This window comes from Trichomonas vaginalis, chromosome III (genome assembly GCF_026262505.1).
Source record: "Trichomonas vaginalis G3 chromosome III, whole genome shotgun sequence".
Taxonomy (NCBI): Eukaryota; Parabasalia; order Trichomonadida; family Trichomonadidae; genus Trichomonas; species Trichomonas vaginalis.
This window is the reverse complement of record NC_067205.1, coordinates 11,423,613-11,444,319: the sequence shown is the minus strand read 5'-3', so window position 1 is coordinate 11,444,319 and position 20,707 is coordinate 11,423,613. Positions and strand designations below refer to the sequence as shown.

Sequence of the window (20,707 nt, the reverse complement as noted above, 5' to 3'; positions counted from 1 at the left end):
TTTACATGTCATATCTCACCTTCTCTGGAACTGGTTCAGGTTCTTTCTTCTCTTCTACTTTCTTTTCTTTCTTTCCTTTCTTCTTCTTTTCTGGTGGAGTTATGTCAAACTTCTCAGAACCATATTTTTGTAAAAGTTCTTTGTCCTTTAATAGCTCTTCTATTCTGTTTTCTATTTCATCTTCAAGAACAGCGCATGTGTCTTCTTTGCATTCTAAGAATTTATGTTGGACTTCATCTTTCCAATCGGTGTCATCTCTGTCAACAAGTCTGTCATTGACAAATTTTAAGACTGCTCTGCTTAATGTTTTATGGTTCTTGTCATATTCCCAGAAACAGAACTTTAGAACAAATTCCCCTTTCTTGTTTACACTATGTAAGATTTTATGGTCGACAGATGTTTTAGAGTCGAAAAGTTTGTCTCGAATATAGATAGCGAAATCGCTAGACATTTTCTAAAAGATAAAAATTTTAATTTTTCTAAAAATATGTTAGAAAAAAAGTTTGCTGACATTGACAAGAAATTTGAGAATGTTTTAAACAAGAACAAGGTGAAATTAGAAAATGCTCAGATAAAGCCTATACATGACAAGTTCTTATTTGCTCAGAATGGTATAACAGGTCTAATTGCACCACCTGGGTCGGGTAAGACTTTCACTTATCTTAAAATGGCTGCACAACAACAAGAACTAGATGAGAAGAACCCATTCTATGAGTTAGTTGTTATTTGTAGTACTTCTGGTCAATTTGACCAAACCGTCAATTCGTTCAAAGATATTATAAAGAAGTCTAAGTTAGTATGTATAAAGGATACTGAGTTGTTAGATTGGATAAAGAAGTACCAAAGAAGAGTTTTGAAGTACAATGCTATAAATGAGTATATAAATTCGAAGTTTAAAGACCCAAATGAGGAAATGCAGAGAATATTAGAGAAGAAACACTTCAGAAACAAACAGAAAGAGATAGAATACATTTCGAAGAAATTGCAATCTTACGATTGGAAGACATACCCTCATAGGTGTCTTCTTATCTTAGATGATTTCGCCTCTCATCCTTTGCTTAAGAATAGAGAACAAGATATGTGTCGAATTCTTAAGAAGCTCAGACACTTTAACATTTCAGTTGTCATTTGTGTACAGACAGCAAAGAGTTTAAGTAAGGATGTTAAAAGAATACTTACTGACATTATACTTTTCCCCGGATTGTCCGAAGACGATTTCATGGAACTTATGAAAGAGTCCATGGCAGGTAAGTTTGACAGACATGAACTATGGGAGAAGTACAAAGTCATACAAGACCCTCATACTTCTTTCAGAATTCATATCTACGCAAACAAAGTTCAAATTGTAAAAAGTCAAGCGTAAAAATGTAAGTGTTTTAGTCTTAGTCTGTTGTGGTGCTGGGGCTGTCGGTTCTTCTGGCTTTGGAAGGCATTCAGGAAGAGGAACGTCAGTCATCCGTTTGTGTCCTGTCGGAAGGAAGGACTTTTCCTGTCGGAAGGAAATTTTTTTCCTGTTGGAAGGAAATTTTTTTCCTGTTGGAAGGAAAAACTTTTTCTGAAGTTCGACCAAAAAGTTCTCAATTTTCGAAAATTTGAATGGTTTACGGACGAACAACAGGAAATTTTTTTCCAGTTGGAAGGAAGGACTTGGAATGTCGGAAGGAAGGACTTGGAATGTCGGATGGAAGGACTCGGAATGTCGGATGGAAGGACTTGGAATGTCGGATGGAAGAACTTGGAATGTCGGAAGGAAGGACTCGGAATGCCAGAAGGATTTGACAAGACAATTTACCTTATAGAGCTACCTGAGCCATCTGAAGTCAAGCTTGAAAAATAAAGAGTGCATCTACCCTGCTTGTTTGAAGTTGTCAAAATACTCTGTTATTTTTTCTTTCAGTAGCGGCAAATCTTCTTTGAAGGTAAGTATTGTACAACCTTTAATATCATAGTGTGTTTGAGGTAAAGTATCTTGAACTATTTGTTTCACATCTTCATTTGGTGTCATTGAAATCGGTAAGTTTTCGCGATAGAACCAATTTCTGTCAGATTTGTAAATCTTAGCAAGGTCGTAAAAGCTTTTGTTGTTTCTTCTGACTAAATGCAACATAACCATATCTTTATCTTCTTCTTTCTCCATATCTTCAGTATAAATCATATACTTATAGTTCTTTTCCTTTCCTTTTGGTACCGAACGTGGTATTCTTTTCTGTATGTTTTTGTCTTTTGCTTCAATGACTTCATCTTTTGCTTCAAGCTTGTTCTCTAGCTCTTCACGTTCTTGTCTATGAATTTCATCTAACATCATGAAAATATAACAAGCGTAACGAGGTGAAGCCCACATTGCAACAGCATTTACAAGAAGTCTATGTACATACCAGCCTCTCAAACCAGGAGCCAAATTTTTACGATTTTCGTACGGAATCTCTACCCTCGGTTTTCCGAGGGTAGCAAACATATGAGGAAATTCTTCTAAAAGTTCTTTTGTCTGTTGGTTTTCAAACCAATGATATGCTTGCTTTGTAGAACGAAGAGCATTCAAAATACTTTGCATTTGGTACATATCGTCTTTGACTGAACGAATGAGACGGAGTTGTTTGTTAAACTGTATGTACTCGTATTCTTCATTTATATCTTCATGGACTATAACTGTTGTTGTGTTCTCTGTTGTTGACATATCTGTCTTTACATACAAAATAAAAAAATAAATAAAAATAAAACTAACTTTATTTTTTCTATCTTAAGGAAATTCATGAAATTTCATACGGAATTCAGTAAAAATAATGTTTATGTTAGAATGTTAGATCTAACATGTTTTCTAACACGTTTTCTAACATGGTCTAAAACACACAAAACTCATGAAATTTCATACGGAATTCAGCAAAAATAATGTTTATGTTAGAATGTTAGATCTAACATGTTTTCTAACACGTTTTCTAACATGGTCTAAAACACACAAAACTCATGAAATTTCATACGGAATTCAGCAAAAATATATTTTATGTTAGAATGTTAGATCTAACATGTTTTCTAACATGTTTTCTAACATGGTCTAAAACACACAAAACTCATGAAATTTCATACGGAATTCAGCAAAAATAATGTTTATGTTAGAATGTTAGATCTAACATGTTTTCTAACACGTTTTCTAACATGGTCTAAAACACACAAAACTCATGAAATTTCATACGGAATTCAGTAAAAATAATGTTTATGTTAGCATGTTAGATCTAACCTCTTTTCTAACCTCTTTTCTACCCCAGTTATTTTATAAGCGTTTTACATGGTAAACGTTATGAATTCGTGAGACTTTAAACAGTTTCGTAGCTTCTATTTCTTCGCTGAGGATATCGAATGTTTTAACTATGCCGAAAGTCTCTTTATATTTCTTCTTGACGTCAGACAGAAGGAAATCTTCTGCTGTTGGATAGTTTTTGTTCAGAAATTCTAACATGTTCATTTTATCTTCTGCTGGTTTTTCTGCTTCTTTCTTTAAGTCTGCATAGTCGTTTCTCATACGTTCTATCTCTTTGACGGAGTAGTTATATTTCCTCATTGCTGCTTTACATTTAGAACATTGCGGGTTCATTTTTGCGTTATATTCTGAAACCTTACCTGCTAAAACAACTAAGGCGTCAATGGTTTTCTTCATCTCGAACATAGCAGGTTTTATCTGTTCGTTCCATACTTTACATCTTCTATCTTTATCTCTTATCTGCCATACACATTCAGCAACTAACGAAACAAAGTTGTCGTAGGTCTTAAATTCTTCAGATTTATATATGTCAGAGATGTTCTTATATACCATGTCGCAATCTTTGTCCATAACCTTATGGTTGCAATGAAAACCAAGGAATTCATAATTTACCTTTCGTATGAACTTCTTTATTTCTACTGAGTCAGTTGCTTTGACTTCTATTTCGTCAAATTCGGGAATAGTGAGTTTTTGCTGCTGAATTTCAGGCAATTTGGGTAAATGGTCGATGAGGTCCTGCATTTCATAAAGATACTGTTCATTTGTTTCATCTTTCGCACTACAGTTTAAATTAGATGTTAAAAGTTCTTGCTTTATCTTCTGGATTTTTGTTTCGAAAGTATATGAAGAAGGAATGAAGCTTTTCATCTCTACTAACATTGAAGTTGGGTTCATGACTAACGAGTTTGGTGCTGTAGTTGCTAACATGTTCTTACAATAAAAATAAAAAATATTTTTTTTAAAAAACTAACTTTATTTTTTATGTTTTTTGTGAAAGTGTCAAAATTCATGAATTTCGAGAGTTTTCTACGATGTTAGAAAACGTGTTAGAAAACATGTTAGATCTAACATTCTAACATAAACATTATTTTTGGGTCTTTTACGCTCATTACGAAGAAGTCTTGACAAAACATGTACGATGAAGTCTTGACAAAACATTTACGAAGAAGTCTTGACAAAACATTTACGAAGAAGTTTCGACAAAACATTTACGAAGAAGTCTTGACAAATTCAAGAGGGTAGAAATGAGGTTAGAAAACATGTTAGATCTAACATTCTACCCTAAATTATATTTTTGCCGAATTCTGTATAAAACTCATGAGTTTTCTACGATGTTAGAAAACATGTTAGAAAACATGTTAGATCTCACCTCTTCACCTAAAATATATTTTTGCTGAAAAATGGTTCATTTACTCACAATATTTTTGTACAAAACGACCCCAAACTTTTAACTTCTTTTCTGCAGCTTCAAATGCTATCTTAGCGAGTTCATATTCTCTAAATTCTCTCTTTAAATCTTCTTGTTCCCATTGGTCTAGTTCGTATGGAGAATCTCTATAACCAGAACATATCTCACGTTCATGTTCTATTTGTTTTTCATGCATTTTTCTAACTTCTTCTTCGAACAAAGGTTTTGCATTCTCTACTGTATCTTCAAGTTCTTCTTCATCTAATTTCTCATGAACTTTCTTGTCTATGGAGTCCAAAATTTTTCCAACTGCTATACAATATTTTGGAGAAGCCCACATTGCTATATAGTTTACAAGTCTTGGGTCTACATACGTTCCTCTAACCTGTTTGATTTCATCAGGAATTCCTGCATGAATTTTGTATAAAAAGCAACCGCCGGAATTCCGGCGGTTGGTATATTCTTCACAAAATGCCTTAAAATACTCTTCCCAGGACTTATTTTCCAACAACCTTCTAAAGTCTTTCCTAAACTGCTGACACATATTTGTTGCATTTACATAACCATCCTTGTCTCTACGTAAGACTTCAATACCGTTGTAAGTGCCTTTTGTGAATGTTTCGCCATTAGATTTGTTCGTGAACGTTTTTGCTTCGACTGTCATACTGTTCTTACAATAAAAATAAAAAAATATTTTTTGGTGGGACGTCGGACATTCGTTTGTGGCTTAACCGTCGGACCACAACGATAAAAATCTCGACAAAACATATACGATGAAGAAGTCTTGACAAAACATATACGATGAAGTCTTAACAAAAAATATACGATGAAATCTATTTCCTGTGTTGTTGTCAAAATGTCATGTTGTCACACTTTTTCAGAGAAGTTAAAATGACCGAGTGACATGGTGACACCTTCAGTAAACATCTCATTTTAACTCACTTTTTTTCTATCTTAAGGAAATTCATGAAAATTCACCTGTTGAACTTTGTATAAAAAGCAACCCGCGGAATTCCGCGGGTTGGTATATTCTTCACAAAATGCTTGTTTTGAGGTCGAGCCACTTTTGGCTCCACCGTATTCTTTCAACCAAAAACTCATTTTTGTCGAATTCAGCACAAAATTCATGAAAATTCAAGAGGGTAGAAAACAGGTTAGAAAACAGGTTAGATCTAACCTTCTACCCTAAAAGTATTTTTCAATACTTTTTCAGCACTTTTCCGTAGTTATATATGAAAGACAATTCGAGATAAAAGTCATAGTACAATGGAATAATATGTTGCACACCATTTGTTGTGAACCAAACTTGAAAGTCAGAGAAACTGTTACTAGGTGGTTCGTAGAATTTAGAAGCAAAGTCATAAAAGTCCTTACCAATACATAGAAAACTATTGTTGCTTGAACTGAAACTTGCATGACACATAACATTTTGAGGGTCGAACACGTTTCTATAAACTGTCAAATCTGCTGGTGGAAGTATAAATTTAAATGGACCGTCAGGTGGTAAGGGTTCGTTCTGGTTTAGTAACCGAAGAAATTGTGCCCAAGAACGTTTGTCTACTTCCCAAAATAAAAACTGTGTATCTCTTGGAGGGTTATTTTCAATCCTTTGAAATGAAACGGTGGAGTTCATCTTGTCATATTCTAGTTTCAGATAGTACGTTCCGTTTAGTAAAGAGTCGTATTTTTCTTGAAATTCCCAATAATATTTGTTCATTTGAGTTTGAAAGTCATTTAGAGTCTTCTCAAGACTTTCGTCTGAACGAACTGTAAAGATTCTCATTTCGTCAAATCTGTCTATTAGACCATCAGAACCTTTATACTGCCCATGAAAATCTACTGTGAACATAAAGGCGTTCGTTCTATTTGAAAACAAAACTCTTCTAAATCCTATTGCCTTTGCTTCTGAAGGACTTTGAAGCCAACGAATTGGATAGTCAAACCTGTATGAACGGGATGAAATTTCTTCATCTGAAATATTCCTACCAGCGTTTGTAAAGATATAGTCTAACGGTTTTGTATCTGCTACTTTTGTTCTTTGTTTTTCAACCTGAAGCATTTTATATATGTAAAAATATATTGTTTTAAAATGGTATGCCATATAGCTTCTTGAATTTGTTAAGAAATATATGAACGCTTTTTCCATCTGTATCTCTAGTGTTTACATAAGCATAGCCTTCCTTAGTAAAACATACTTGTAATTTCCTATAGTTTACGCCGGTATAAAAGTAGAAAGAGTCTTGTTCTTCGCTATAGTAGTAAAACTCAAACGTATGCTCGCCATAGTCTGTAATTTCAATTGTTTCATCTTCTAGTTCGTCGACAAATTCGAATACAATATCTCTAAATTTACCTTTGTTCTTATTGTTTTCAGAACGAGTGACCCAACGTAAGTTTTCAAGTCTATTGTCGTTTCTTATACGGTTTATATGGTCTACAAAAGGTAAATTGTTAGGGTTCGGTATAAAATGAGTTGCAATGACAATATGTTTAAGATAGCGTTTCCCACCCATCTTCATAATAGCATATCCTTTATTTCCCTCACATTCGCTTAAAACTCTTTTTGTCTTTTTGTTTCTGACTTCAAATGACTCACAACAGTGAATTTCATATTTCTCATCTAACAAACAAGTTTCCCAACGGTCTGCTCCAACAAACTCAGCGTACATTTCAAATAAAATAAAAAAAATATTTTTTTGAAAAACGTTTTTACTTCATGCAATGTTTTATTTCTGTGCCGTCTTCAAGTATGCCCCAATATTTCCTTTTCGATATTACATGAACTTCGGAAAATACCTTATCTAGCTTAAAACAGCCCATCTTTTCACCGACCATACCCATTTCAATGAGTTTGTTATAGCCTTCTTCGTTCGTCATGAGTGCGTCAATGTTTTCATAGTAAACCACAACTTTGGATTTGACTTCGGAGAAGAATTTGTTGTAGTTGTCAAGGACTGCCTTTGCGAACTGAGGGTAAGACCAATGTTCGACAATAGGTTTTAATGTGGTTACTAAGCCACTTTGACCTTGAGTGAATTCGTACTTCAAAACAAAAGGAGAAAACCTTTCAACAAAGTTGTCGACCTTCTCATAATGTTTACTCTTCATCTCTTGAGGTTTCTTAATGGAATATCCCCATGTCGAATTCATAAGCAATTTGAGTGTCATTGCAAGTTTGGGGTTTGAAGCTTTCCTAATATCATACAGTTGTTGTATGACTTTTCCAACTGTATAGTTCCTTCCAGGGAACTCACCATCTTCGTTTGGAATTCCAGTCGGAATATATTGGACAAACCTCATGTATGCAGCGTTAAGGTCGACATAGTATATCTTTTCATCTGAGTCGAACTTGTCGCAACCAATTGGTCCAGTTTGTGGAAATTCAAGTGAGTCTCTTATCTTCTGAGAAACTTCTCCTGTTATCTCATAAACATCGTCGAAGCAACCTGTTTCATATAAAACCTTCTGACCTAACTCAGATGCTCTCCAATACAATTTGACGTCAATTGGATGTCTCAATGGAAGTTTGTTTATAGCATCTTGAAGTTCTTGCAACCTCATTGGAAGTTCTTCTGGTTCAGGTTGGTATCCGAACAATCCAACTCCTTTTGGAATTGTGTACTTCTTTTGTACTAGAACTTTGTCTGGAACAACTTTTGGTCTTGCTAACAGTGAAAAGTTTGTTTCGTCTTTTGGTACAAAAGTTTCTGTCAGCTTGTCATCTGGAATTGGTTCCAACAAACCTTTCTCGAAAAGAATGTTTACAGCTCTGACAATGTTGCACTTGCCTTTTCCGAACATAAGACTTTCGTTCAACATGAAGTGGTTGTGGACAATTGCAATCTTCAACCATGGTAAGTCTTTGTCAACAACATAGTCGTCATGTGAAGAACCTTTAGCTGTAGGTATGTTGACTCGGATATTGACATTTGCCAACGGTGCAATTTTTGCCAATTGACCTCTGAGAATGTACCTTGTCTTCACACATGACTCAAGATACTTCATTTTCTCATCTGTAACAAGACCAGAGTTCCTGAGACATGTAAGAATGCAAGGTTCATTGACAATTGTTTCAATTGAATTGTAAATTCCATACCTTGTCAAGTCAATGTCAGACTTATTTATGAAGGGGAAGTATCCAGCATGTTGTCTGACTGCTTGAGGGTTAGGTTGGTACCATTCGAACTTTACACTTGCAATTCCTTCAATTGCATTCAAAATGTCTGAGTCCGAGTCAGCCATTTGTTCTCTCTTTGTAGTCTTGAAAGCGTCAAGAAGCATTGCAGCTGTTGTGACATTGCCATGTGCATAGTAAATGTGACCATCCAAATCTGTTATGGTCAATCTGAGATTGTATCCTTTCTTATTTCCGTCTTGAATTGCAGCAAGTACACCCATGAAGCCTTCTTTGTTCTTTCCTTCGTCAAATTTTACTGTAAAGTCTCCACCTTGTCCAATTTTACTTCTAACCTCGCGATACTTTTCATATGCATATCTTGTTCTTTCCATGGGAGCATGTGTGTCTTCACCTTTTCCTTTTTTCCTTCTCAAAGGATGCAATTGTTCGTCATGTTTCCAATAGAATCTGGCAAAGCCGTCGTGTCCCTCAACTTGAGGTTCACTAACATCGAAAGGCATGTCCATAAGACGTTCTTCTTCTAACCTCTCTAGTCTGTTTGGATAATTGGCACGTGCTGTTTCCAAATCCATTTCGTAGCGAAGACCAGACAATTTGTCATAGACTTTTATGGGTCTTCCCTTCCTATATTTAAAATTCTTCGAAACTCTCCAACCATATCTTTGCAACTCTGCTTTTATTCTAGCAGATTTTCTATCCATTCTATATAGAGGCATTTTATAAAAATAAAAAAATATATGGTTTTAAAAATGTTTTCTTTACTTTACATAAGCACTTGCTGCCATAAGTCTTTGACGCCAACCCATACCAGCTAATGAAGGTTGACTTGGTTTAGTTCCAATACTAAACTTTGGTTTTGGTTTATCTTCAGTTTTTGGCTCACCTTCTTCTATCGGTTTTTCGTCACTTTTCGGTTCCTCTGACTTTACTTCACTTGCAGGAACAGTTGTGTCGTCAACATCTTCATAAATATCATATGCCATTTGTTTTTGTTTTCCTTTCAACTTTTTGTGTTTGTTGTAAAGTTTAGAATATTTCGACTCTAAGTCAATGAGATGTTCTATAATGAACTGTTGGTCAGTGAAGTAAACTTTTCCATCTGTTGTCTCGAAAGCTCCTTCAGACTTCAATATTTTATTTGTGAGAGTCTGTTTCTTTTTTGAGATACTAGCCGTTCCATTTCTATGAAAAGTGACTTTATAGTTAGGTTTGTATTTCCAGACCTTGCACCTTCTATTATTGAATTTTTCTCTTCATCTGTAAGTTCTTTGACAGGTTTTGACAATGGTTCTGAACTTTTTGTTTGTGGTGTCAAATCTACCGTTTCAACTTCTTCGGTCATTTCATCTCAGTAAAAAAATTTAGTTTGGTTTGTTTTCAACTGGTTGTTGTTGTTTTTTAAGTCGGTCTAAAACTTCCTGAGGTATAGGAAGAACTTGACAAACACGTGGTTGTGTAACTGCTGGAAGTCGACAAATCCATCTTGAGCCCATTTGTCTCAATGCTGTATTGTTCATTTCATCTCAGTAAAAAACTTTACATTCCCCAAGTTTGAGGCGGTTGAGGTTGGTTATTGTTTACCCACTGTTGTGCATGGTTATATCCTCTGTTAAAGAATCTTTCACCTTGGTCCATATAGTGTCCTGCTTGGTTATAGTAGTCATTTGCTTTGTTATAATAGTTTCCTGCTTGTTTTCCTACAGTATCCATCCATCCTTGAACTTTTCCTCTTGTTTCAGGATTTGGAATAAGATTTGTTGCATCTCGTGCTACATCCCAACCTTTCTGTACAGTTTGTATAATAGGTTGTGCTTTCTCTTTAAGTATACCTAATGTACTCAAAATCTTCCTTCCAACTCCAAATACACCTCTGGCTATTGTTCCCACTGCGGGCAAAAATCTGGATGCAACTCCTGCTAATGCGCCAAATAAACCCATTTCTTATGGGTTAAAAAATGACGAATCCAAACAAGGACCCCTATGTTTCTAAAGCGACAAAGAAAGCACTCATGATAAAAATCTTTAGTTCAACACCAAATGCTTGGTTTATGGATATCTTGGAAAACATTCCGAGAGTTAGAACAGATGGACCACCATACTGGCTAATATTTGTCGGTCAAAACACAAGATACTGTGAAGCCATACCATTACAGTCCAAAAATATTTTAGATGTCTTAGCAGCTTTGACAATATTCGTTGACAAATACCATCCAACAAAACTGACATCTGACTGTGAAAGTTCTTTCAAATCAGACGATATTAAAAACTATCTGCGTTCAAAAAATGTAAACCAATATTTCATTGTCGACCAAAACCATTCTGCTCTTGGTGTCATTGACGGTTGTATAAAAAATGTTAAGAGACTTAAACCAACCACAAGGTGGTGAAGCAAATGAAATGTCATATGACGACAAATATAGACACTTCTCCATGGCAAAGATGAGACAAGTTTTAAATATTTACAATAACCGTAAACAAAAAGGTTTGGGAAACCACTCCCCCGAAGAAATGAAAAACAACCCTGACTTAGAGAAAGACTATATATTTAATAATTTAGTCAAAAGAGACAAACAAGAAAGAATGCCAGGCTTCAAACTTCAGAAAGGTGACAAAGTAAAAATAGAAATACCTAAACGCGACCCATATGAAAATACTATTGACTATGACAACAATGGGAACCCGACAGGTACTCACATTCGTGTTCGTAAAAATAGAAGAAAGTATACAGAGAATATTATGAAGTTTTAGGCAAACATGGCAAAATGTACAGACTGCAAGCAGAAGATAAAACTACTATTGTCAGACCTCGTTTCAAACTTGTCAAAGTTCAAGGTGGTATACTTTCAAAGACAGTTCCTAACAAATATAAGACAACTCCTGACGAATATGCTAAAGAAGTTGAAAATGACGACTAAGCATTTCTATACCATGCGTAAACTGTCATGTAAGGTGGCATGTAGTCTTTACTTTTTCCGTTGTTTGCGTATATCCTGTAACGCGATGTTATGGTTTCCTCCTCCCTCAGTGTTACTCCAGTAACAATCTATAGCAAACTTAACGTTGTCTTTAACATCATATCCTTTACCTTTTGTCATTGCTGACCAATCCCAATATCTATGCTTATGCCAACCTGCTTGAGATTACTTAAATCTATGTAGTGACTATGTGCAGGTAAATTTTCACCTGAAATCGTTTTACTTCCACCTGTTTCCTTTGAAGAGTTTGCACAATACAAAAACCTGTCGACTATTTGAGTCCAAGTTCCAAAACCAAGTACTACTTCTGGTCTGGTAGAGTTCATTGACGTATAAATAGAGCCTATAGGATATAATGTTTGAAGTATTTCTGTCTTTAATGTTTGAAGCTCTGTTTTGTCTGCTTTCTTGTCATATAAATCTTGAGCAGTGAATTTAATATTATGTTCATCCTTCATGACATAAACATCTTTACATCTAATGTTTTTCATCGTCGTTATGTCGTCATCCGATGTTAAACCTTGTGGAAAGTTAGGAGGTTTACAATATATTGCATCCCCACCAGTTTCTTCAACCGTTCCTTCAATACTTTCTATAGCAACAGTTGTAAAACTTGTATGTGTATGAGTCTTATTTGCTTTCTTCTCTAACTCATCGTTAACATAAGTTTTATCTGCTTTAAGGTCTAAACATCCTGAAACCCATCCTGTATCGCTTTAACTTTAAAAGTCTTCGATGTCCATTCATGGTACCAGTCAACCCTTTCTTTCATTTCGTTATCTTTTTCATCCACATATTCCTTATCTGCTTTCTTCTCTAACTTACTAGCCACATATTCCTTATCCGCTTTCTTTTCAAAGGCTAACGTTTAAGTCTGTTATTTCAGATATAGAATGTATATGAGTCTTTTTAGAATATTCGTTTTCAGCTCTTGTCACTTCACTTGACATTTTATTGTCAACATATGTTTTGTCTGCTAGTTCAGGATGAGTATGTTCTTTTGTTGCATAAGCATTGTTAGCTTTCTTTCTTCTTTTTTGCTATTGCATCGTCTACATATTCTTTGTCAGCTTTGTTGTCAACATCTGTTTTCAAAAGAAGTTCATTTATAGGTTTCTCGTTTAAAGTTCCTTTTGTTGGATTTATACAGACAGTATGGTTCTTATTGTCTTGAAATAGAAACTCATCTGTCATTGGGTTTAATGTCAGTTTTAAGTTTCCTTCTTTCAATGACTCAGATATCTTAGAATAGTTTGAAAAGTTTGTTGTGTTCTTATTTAGAGCTTGCATAATGAGTTGTCGGTTGTGTTGTATTTCTCTCATAGACGCTGTTTCATTTGACATTTTTATTCTAGATAAAATATGCTTCCAATAGAAAAAGAAAATTCAAGAGTTGCTACAACTAAACCATTAGATGAACTTTTTACTAATGTCGGTCAAAAGTTTGAGACAGATACCGTAAAGCATGAAGGCTATCGTTTTGACTACCCATTAAGATGGCTAAGAGACCCATCTGTCACAAAAGCTATTGGCTTTCGTAGAATGAAGTTCATTTCAGAAGCCATACATGGTTTCCCATTTACGGTCGGTTTTGAAGTTCGATACTATAACAAAGAAAAACGTATGTATGAGAAATTTGAACAGGGAAAACTTTTACAAGTGAATTTGCTTGTAAACTTAGAAACAACTCTTCAAGCTTTTCAAGAAAAAATAAACGATATCTATCTCGAATATGCAAACCAGTACAACATTGACGAAGGAGAGTACCATCTCGATATTATATATGACAGGAAAAATGCAACTGTTAAAATCAATAAAATAGAAGACCTTGGAGAAAACGTTTATATTTCTACAAAATATAACAACTTGGCATGGTATAGATTTTTGAGGATGTTAAATCAGCCTGCAGAATATCCAGTACACCCGGACTTTTATGAAGTCGAAAACCCTAATGGAACATATGAAAATGTTTTCGACTCAGATGCTATTATAGTTCATGCTTCATTTTCTGGCGCCCAAAACTCTTTCTTATGCTTGGCAAATGACTTTTACGAAAAACCTACAAAGTTATACGAACCACCAAGTGGAAGTATTTCAGACTTTCAAGTATGGTTTACTACAGATGGAAGAAAAAGAATAATTCCATTATACCATGCGTTTTACTTAGAACTTAGTTTCATATACAACTACTATCGAACGGTAAAAATATAATTTTTTAATACGGTTGAGGTGTTGGATTTGGTTGCCAACTTGACTGTGGTGCAGGTTCAGGCTGTTGTATAACAGGAGCTTGTTCTTCTGGTTCAGGGTCTTTAGGTATAATACCAACGAACTGACCTACTCTTTTACCAATATTTTTGACTCCGTTCCAAATTCCTTTTCCGACAGATTTTATTCCATTCCATATACCTCTTCCAACATTTCGAAAGAAGTTTCCAATACTACTGAAGAAACCCATTTTACTATATGTAAAAATCTAATGTCCGCCTAGTCTCTTACGTTTCCTGTTGAGTTCCATGGCATTCTTTAACTGGAGCTCATACATTCTGTTTCTCCTCTGGTAGAAAACATATTCTGGGTCAACTCCTGTGTTCGCGTCATCTGCATAAAGTTGTTTATATCCCACTTCAGGGTTTGTATAAAACTCTTTCCATCTCATATTTGCATACCATGGTGGCAAACCTAACGCAGCGTCATTTGACATGGCAGTTTGCATTTGTACATCTGTTGGCACTTGACCATAGTTTGCCATTGCAGTTTGTATTCTAACTTCATTTGGAATATTCTCTGGGTTTGGTTGTCCAGGTTGCTGTGCATTCGCTAAGTTCTGTGCGTCCATTTAATATTAGATAAAAATATCTCTTACGAGTACATATGCTGAACATTTGCAGGCATTGGTTCATCTTCATATTCTCTGTACTTTTCTGCCACGTCAAATAAATAAATGACACAATGGAAAAAACCTAAAACTAACAATCCGATTTCAAACCACATTTACTTACTAATAAAATTTCTTTATTGTGACACTTTCTCCAGTTTATAGGACCTCTCTCATATTCTATCTTGTCATATCTAAACTCATAGTCATGTATGTCCTCTAACCATCTCATAACGGTTTCCAAACCACTTTTATCGGATGTAAAGTAAAAGCATGGATGGTTATGTATAACGTCTAAAGTTTCTAAAGAGTCTCTCAAAGTCCAGTCTACTTGGTATTGAAAATCCCATGTGTTATAGAACGGCGGGTCCACTATAAAGAAAATATTTTCCTTGTCTTTATATTTTTCATACAACTCTGTCCAATGACATCTCACAAACTCTATACCCTCAATATATTTTTCTATGTCCTCTTTGAAAACATTTGTATAGTTAAGATATAAAACGTTTGACATAAGTGTTTCAATGTCATGAACTCTTATAGAACCACTATATAATAGTCTAGCAGATATACTATCCCAGTCAATATACTCTGCTTTTTTCAAAACCTCTCTGACAGTATTTTTCTTATCTAATGGTATACGTTCCATCTTACCTATAGGTATCTTTTCTTTCAACTCACTCAATATTTTGTTTGTGTCTGGTATATGTTTGAGACGGTTCATATAGTTGTCGAAGTCATTGCATATAATCTTTGAGTCAGGAAATACAGTATGGCACAAATGAGATATATAGAAACTTCCACCGAACAAATCTACAAATGTTAGACCATTCGGTAGTTTCTTAAGTTCTCTCAATAGAATATCTTTACATCTACTCTTATTTCCAAAGAAGGGTAACGGTGGTTTTGTAAAATTCATTTATATATAATAATAAAAATGTTTTTACCTGAAAAGTGACAGAAAAGTGACAAAGCATGAAAACATATATAATTTGTGAAAAGCTCCTGGAAGACCCGTATATAAGAACTTCATTTATGTGGGCTAGAGGGCGCAACGCGCCTGGAAGCCCACCCCAAGAAAAAAAAAAAACTTCATTATATCAATCATCCTCAGGGCTAGAAGGCACGAAGTGCCTGGAAGCCCCACTACCCTTTTTTTTTTTTTTTTTTTTTTTTTTTTTTTCAATATTTAAAATGTTTATTGATAAAATCAATTATTCAAAACATTCAGAAAATTTCCCTTTGAAAATTTTTTGTTTCGATATTTTCTTCTTTATACTATGAGAGTCAAAATGAAAAATTCGTATTCAAAATTTTGTATGAAAATCATTTATTATTGAATAGACCTGCTATTTAAAACCATTAACAAAAGGCTTCAAAATATCAAATATTTATATAGTATCATATATTTAATAAAAATTCTTATAGAATTTTTTTGATAGTTCTATCGAATCTAATTGAAAAAAAAATAAATTATATTTCTTTTTATGCTCAAGGCTTTGCATGCAGAAAGGCGTTCCAAATTTCACCATAGCCAATCGTACAGGGATAATGAAAGAATACAAAAGAGAATAGCTGCTAATGAAGGAAAATTGGAATACGTTTCAAAATTTTTGGATCAATACTTTGGCGCACATGTTAATGCAGAAATATTGATTTCATTGGCCAAAATAGTCATGTCAAACTATCAGATCACACTTGACAGACTCGCTAAAAGAAATAGATCGGCCCTTTTATGTTGGTATTCAGAGAATTGGGATAAGATACATCCAATGCTCACATCAATGAATATTTTAGGTTCCAGATCTTCTAAGCTGGTAAGTGAAATTCCTCCCAAGTTCACAAATAGTTTCGATGAAATTAAAATTCAAAGTAATGAATATCATGACCCATTTTCCTTGGATGTATTATTAAATTGTCATTAAGTCTATCATTTTGAATAAAGATTGTTTATATTATTCCAAATATGTCAGATTTGATAATTAAAAGTCACTATTTCAAATGTAATCCAGGAATTCTTTATGTAGTTTACAAAAAGAGAGTAAATGTCGAATATTTATGATTATATTTGTAAAAAAAAACAAATAACAAATGCGAAAAAACAAGGAAATAGTTGGAAGGAATACGAAATGGAGCAATATTGAAAAAAATATATTAAAACTTCTAAAAAAAAGGAAATTAAAAAATTGATGGTAGAATGGTAGAGTCTATAAGGTTTTGTGATTGGGCAATTAATAATACTGAGTAAAAGAAACTGATTATAATCAGTAATAAAATGATTTTAATGAGAGTAAAAAATATGATGCAAACAATTAATATTCCTCTAATACTACCAAAAATTTAAAAATTTCCAATAATTAAAAAATTGATATATTGGAAATAGTTTTCTCTTCTGTTACAGCTAATGGGTTATGTTAATGTATCCACTTACTTTCTATTTTTTCTCCAAAGATTCAAAAAATTCTAAATCTTAAAAAAGCATCTCTCAAGTTTTGATTATGATTCTCAAAATTTTCATAAAAATATTTTTTGAAAGTTCTCTCAAAATTTTGACAATTTTTATCATAGATTATTAAACAGTATAAAGATTATGATCTTGTTTGAATTTTTTATATTTTTATAATTTTTATTATTGAATATTCCAACGTGATTATTAAAGAATTTTTAATTCTTGGATATGAACGAAGATTTTAAGTTGAAATTATTCATTATTTTTGAATTTACATCCACAAAATCTTTTGATTTTGAAAGAGGTATTCAATTTATAAACAATATCTCAAAAATTAACTTGAATATATTTGAAGAATTGTTGTATAATGTATTTATAGTTGAATTTTGAAATTTTATGTTAAATAAAAATTCATTTAATTATTTATAATTCTTTGCTTTAAGCATCGGATTCATATTATCCGATTTTTCATTTGACCAAATAACAATTTTTGAATAGTGAATTATGACACTCGAAACTCATTTTTCATGAAGATATTCTATGCTATAAAATCTTTATTGATATCTCATTCTAATTTTTTAATTAAAATTCATCTATCTCTAATAAAACTCTAAACTGAAATGTTCTTTTCGAAAATGTGTTTTTACCTTAAGATATAGTTTCAATCGGTAAATACATTAGCGGAAAATTAAATCAGAATTCTTTTCATTAAAATTCAAAATGCATTTTTTATTTTACTCGAAATTTTAATTTTTTATTGATGTATATGTTGTAAACAGAAATTCATCAAAAGTGACACCTCAGAAAAGCTAAAATATTGAATTTTTGGAACTTTTGATAGAGCACCTTTTTAAATATTAATTAAAGTAAATGTATATTTTGTAAAGATTCTTTTTAATAAAAAAATAAAATTTTGAAGAAGAACACAAAATCTTCTGAAAAATAATATCACATAAACTCATATTATTTTCTAATATATAACTATTTTATATAAAAATCAAATTCAATGATCTTAAAAGCGAATGATAAACCTCAAAATTTACGAATATAATGAGTGGGAATATAATGCTTATCTATCATAAAACCATATGAAATATCAATTTTTGCTTTACGCCTAATTTTTGACGACAATTAGCAAAAAATGTTAAATGTTAACACTCAGTCCATTTGAATATGAAAAATAAAATTGACTTTGATTAAATGTTTTTATTTATCATGCAATTCTTCTTGCGACCAAAGATTTGAATAAAAGTTCAAAAAATAAGATAGCTTAAAAAATAATATACGGTAGTGTTTACTAATAGATGAATAGTATATAAATTCTATTAAAATGGATTTGATCCAAAAAAATATAAAACCAAAAATAATTGTTATAATTTAAATGAAGAAGTAATTTAAAACGATTTTATTTATGATCAAATTTTATATATTTTTTTGGATCAAATCCATTTTAATAGAATTTATATACTATTCATCTATTAGTAAACACTACCGTATATTATTTCTTAAGCTATCTTATTTTTTGAACTTTTATTCAAATCTTTGGTCGCAAGAAGAATTGCATGATAAATAAAAACATTTAATCAAAGTCAATTTTATTTTTCATATTCAAATGGACTGAGTGTTAACATTTAACATTTTTTGCTAATTGTCGTCAAAAATTAGGCGTAAAGCAAAAATTGATATTTCATATGGTTTTATGATAGATAAGCATTATATTCCCACTCATTATATTCGTAAATTTTGAGGTTTATCATTCGCTTTTAAGATCATTGAATTTGATTTTTATATAAAATAGTTATATATTAGAAAATAATATGAGTTTATGTGATATTATTTTTCAGAAGATTTCATTCTATATGCCTATGAAAAGTACTCTCAAAACTAACTTTTTCCTAATTATAATTAAATCTAGAATATTGTATTATGCTTAGTATTATTTCATTTTTCTCATTCAATTTCGAATTTACAAATGTCAAAAAATTGAGAGCTGTCACTTTTGATGAATTTCTGTTTATTACAATATAAATCTCATGCTTGGATTTAATTCTAAATATTTATTAAATAAACTTCAATTTGTTCTTTCGTAATGGAATTTTGTCAGAATTTGATAAATTGATTATTTTCTAAAATGCCCACTCCTAACAATGTAAACTTTTCAGGATACTCAGAGAAAAAAAAGATGAAATATCAGAATATCACATTATCTCATGCAGTGGCCGAAAAAAGAATTCAGATTATAAATTATCACCAGGGTTTATCATTCCTTGTGTTTAATCTGCTTTTTGATCTTCTGTTATGATTTTTTTTTATTTTATTTTGAATATGATATGGGCAGTATTATCAAGATAATAATGTTATACATATCAATTTGGGTACTTGATGAATTAAATTTCAGGGATAAAAATAGAAAGCATTGAAAAATATAACAATAATGTTGATCGATAATTAAAAATGTTTAAGAAAAATCATTAAGCATTTAACTCATAAATAGATGTTTATAATCATTATAAACACAAAAAAATAATATTTCAAAATAACAGTCTAATACAATCCAAAACAGCAAATATCTTAAAATAATATATCAGGTATATCAAATTGATCGAAATTGGTGAAAAATTGATCTTCGATTGGAGATGTTGTAATTGAAGTATCCAAAGGTGAATAAGAAGCATCCGATGAGGAGCTTTCTAATGTGAATTGCTCTTGTTTAGCCTTCCTCTGTGTAGTTTTATGACTTGGTTTAGCCTCATTCCTGAGATACATCATGGCCAATTGAGATTTGCTCTGAAACTGTGATAAATGAAGGACTTGCTTCGTGATTCCACGTCTTCTCAATACTTGGAACCTTGACTTAATAGCGACATCGCTTCTGTTGTTGAAGAACTTAGATATCAAAACCCATTTCGAACCGAACTGTTCATACAAGGTCAGGAGCTTGATGTCCTCATCAATGCTGAATTCCTGTGTATTAATGTTCGGATTTAAATACTTTGTCCATCTATCTTTGCATTGTCTGCCGTTTCGGTTTCCCATTCTGTCTGCGATTTTGGTCCAATCCAGGCTATCAGATGAGAGGACGATTCTACGAAGTCTCTCATCTTCTTCCTGTGTAAACTTATCCTTTGGATGTACTCGTTTAATATCTTACATTATTTAAAATGGTTAGTAATTGAAACGGCCATCAATTCATTTCAATAAAATATTCCTGCTCTCAAATTTCCCGCTAATTGAAAAGACTCTTGAAACTCTTCTCAATTTTATACCAACCTGAGGATTGAGTAATTAAAAAAAATACTCTCTCATTAATATGAAATATATTGCATTGATAGAGCATTATCTTCAATTTGATTTTGCTATGTTGAGAAATGAAAATTACATATTAATTTAGGGTTTTTGAATATTTATATATAAAATTCTCTGTAGGGAAGTTTAACTTTCATAATTTTTTGAAAAGATTATAAAGTTTAAAGTATGGAAAATATTTTGAAATTTTGATGTCCTCTGTATTACTTAAAGAGACTGAAGTTTCTTTCAAAAAGTTGTCGATAATTTTACTCACACTTTGGGTCGTTTTCAACATATTTTGCAGAGTATTGAAAAATT

The 20,707-nt window shown here is 32.5% G+C and overlaps 15 protein-coding genes and 1 pseudogene across 16 annotated transcripts, besides 3 other annotated features; 3 read left to right on the top strand and 13 right to left on the bottom strand.

The window, feature by feature from the left end:
- Window positions 1-12,682: part of a mobile genetic element that runs on past the window's edge.
- Window positions 2-451, bottom strand: TVAGG3_0682850 (uncharacterized protein; the record flags this gene model as incomplete). The annotated part of the gene is made up of 1 exon (XM_001297342.1): window positions 2-451. The coding sequence occupies one exon, from the start codon at window positions 449-451 to the stop codon at window positions 2-4; it is 450 nt and encodes a 149-aa protein (XP_001297343.1).
- Window positions 1,268-1,456, bottom strand: TVAGG3_0682840 (uncharacterized protein; the record flags this gene model as incomplete). The annotated part of the gene is made up of 1 exon (XM_051242772.1): window positions 1,268-1,456. The coding sequence occupies one exon, from the start codon at window positions 1,454-1,456 to the stop codon at window positions 1,268-1,270; it is 189 nt and encodes a 62-aa protein (XP_051089359.1).
- Window positions 1,847-2,674, bottom strand: TVAGG3_0682830 (KilA, N-terminal/APSES-type HTH, DNA-binding family; the record flags this gene model as incomplete). The annotated part of the gene is made up of 1 exon (XM_001580573.2): window positions 1,847-2,674. The coding sequence occupies one exon, from the start codon at window positions 2,672-2,674 to the stop codon at window positions 1,847-1,849; it is 828 nt and encodes a 275-aa protein (XP_001580623.2).
- Window positions 3,266-4,180, bottom strand: TVAGG3_0682820 (organellar and viral DNA polymerase type B; the record flags this gene model as incomplete). Its single annotated transcript, XM_051242771.1, has 1 exon — window positions 3,266-4,180. The coding sequence occupies one exon, from the start codon at window positions 4,178-4,180 to the stop codon at window positions 3,266-3,268; it is 915 nt and encodes a 304-aa protein (XP_051089358.1).
- On the bottom strand, window positions 4,663-5,325 carry TVAGG3_0682810 (uncharacterized protein; the record flags this gene model as incomplete). The annotated part of the gene is made up of 1 exon (XM_051242770.1): window positions 4,663-5,325. The coding sequence occupies one exon, from the start codon at window positions 5,323-5,325 to the stop codon at window positions 4,663-4,665; it is 663 nt and encodes a 220-aa protein (XP_051089357.1).
- TVAGG3_0682800 (uncharacterized protein) lies at window positions 5,860-6,720 on the bottom strand (the record flags this gene model as incomplete). Its single annotated transcript, XM_051242769.1, has 1 exon — window positions 5,860-6,720. One exon carries the CDS (start codon window positions 6,718-6,720, stop codon window positions 5,860-5,862), a length of 861 nt encoding a protein of 286 aa, XP_051089356.1.
- Window positions 6,746-7,330, bottom strand: TVAGG3_0682790 (His-Me finger endonucleases family; the record flags this gene model as incomplete). Its single annotated transcript, XM_051242768.1, has 1 exon — window positions 6,746-7,330. The coding sequence occupies one exon, from the start codon at window positions 7,328-7,330 to the stop codon at window positions 6,746-6,748; it is 585 nt and encodes a 194-aa protein (XP_051089355.1).
- On the bottom strand, window positions 7,371-9,515 carry TVAGG3_0682780 (DNA/RNA polymerases family; the record flags this gene model as incomplete). The annotated part of the gene is made up of 1 exon (XM_051242767.1): window positions 7,371-9,515. The coding sequence occupies one exon, from the start codon at window positions 9,513-9,515 to the stop codon at window positions 7,371-7,373; it is 2,145 nt and encodes a 714-aa protein (XP_051089354.1).
- On the bottom strand, window positions 10,161-10,316 carry TVAGG3_0682770 (uncharacterized protein; the record flags this gene model as incomplete). Its single annotated transcript, XM_051242766.1, has 1 exon — window positions 10,161-10,316. One exon carries the CDS (start codon window positions 10,314-10,316, stop codon window positions 10,161-10,163), a length of 156 nt encoding a protein of 51 aa, XP_051089353.1.
- TVAGG3_0682760 lies at window positions 10,755-11,714 on the top strand (annotated as a pseudogene). Its single transcript has one exon. A coding segment is annotated over exon 1 (960 nt).
- Window positions 12,683-13,136: 454 nt separating the features above from the next.
- Window positions 13,137-13,985, top strand: TVAGG3_0682740 (uncharacterized protein; the record flags this gene model as incomplete). Its single annotated transcript, XM_051242765.1, has 1 exon — window positions 13,137-13,985. The coding sequence occupies one exon, from the start codon at window positions 13,137-13,139 to the stop codon at window positions 13,983-13,985; it is 849 nt and encodes a 282-aa protein (XP_051089352.1).
- Window positions 13,986-14,023: 38 nt separating this feature from the next.
- On the bottom strand, window positions 14,024-14,232 carry TVAGG3_0682730 (uncharacterized protein; the record flags this gene model as incomplete). Its single annotated transcript, XM_001326951.2, has 1 exon — window positions 14,024-14,232. A coding segment is annotated over one exon (209 nt), but the record flags the coding sequence as incomplete, so codon positions are not given.
- An 18-nt stretch (window positions 14,233-14,250) lies between these two features.
- TVAGG3_0682720 (uncharacterized protein) lies at window positions 14,251-14,613 on the bottom strand (the record flags this gene model as incomplete). The annotated part of the gene is made up of 1 exon (XM_001326950.1): window positions 14,251-14,613. One exon carries the CDS (start codon window positions 14,611-14,613, stop codon window positions 14,251-14,253), a length of 363 nt encoding a protein of 120 aa, XP_001326985.1.
- Window positions 14,614-14,743: 130 nt separating this feature from the next.
- TVAGG3_0682710 (phage tail repeat-like family) lies at window positions 14,744-15,571 on the bottom strand (the record flags this gene model as incomplete). Its single annotated transcript, XM_051242764.1, has 1 exon — window positions 14,744-15,571. One exon carries the CDS (start codon window positions 15,569-15,571, stop codon window positions 14,744-14,746), a length of 828 nt encoding a protein of 275 aa, XP_051089351.1.
- Window positions 15,572-16,139: 568 nt separating this feature from the next.
- On the top strand, window positions 16,140-16,577 carry TVAGG3_0682700 (uncharacterized protein; the record flags this gene model as incomplete). The annotated part of the gene is made up of 1 exon (XM_001326949.1): window positions 16,140-16,577. The coding sequence occupies one exon, from the start codon at window positions 16,140-16,142 to the stop codon at window positions 16,575-16,577; it is 438 nt and encodes a 145-aa protein (XP_001326984.1).
- Window positions 16,578-17,868: 1,291 nt separating this feature from the next.
- Window positions 17,869-17,906: a mobile genetic element.
- A 1,178-nt stretch (window positions 17,907-19,084) lies between these two features.
- Window positions 19,085-19,121: a mobile genetic element.
- A 463-nt stretch (window positions 19,122-19,584) lies between these two features.
- TVAGG3_0682670 (RNA polymerase II transcription regulator recruiting protein) lies at window positions 19,585-20,244 on the bottom strand (the record flags this gene model as incomplete). The annotated part of the gene is made up of 1 exon (XM_001289206.1): window positions 19,673-20,137. One exon carries the CDS (start codon window positions 20,135-20,137, stop codon window positions 19,673-19,675), a length of 465 nt encoding a protein of 154 aa, XP_001289207.1.
- Between the last annotated feature and the right edge of the window lie 463 nt (window positions 20,245-20,707).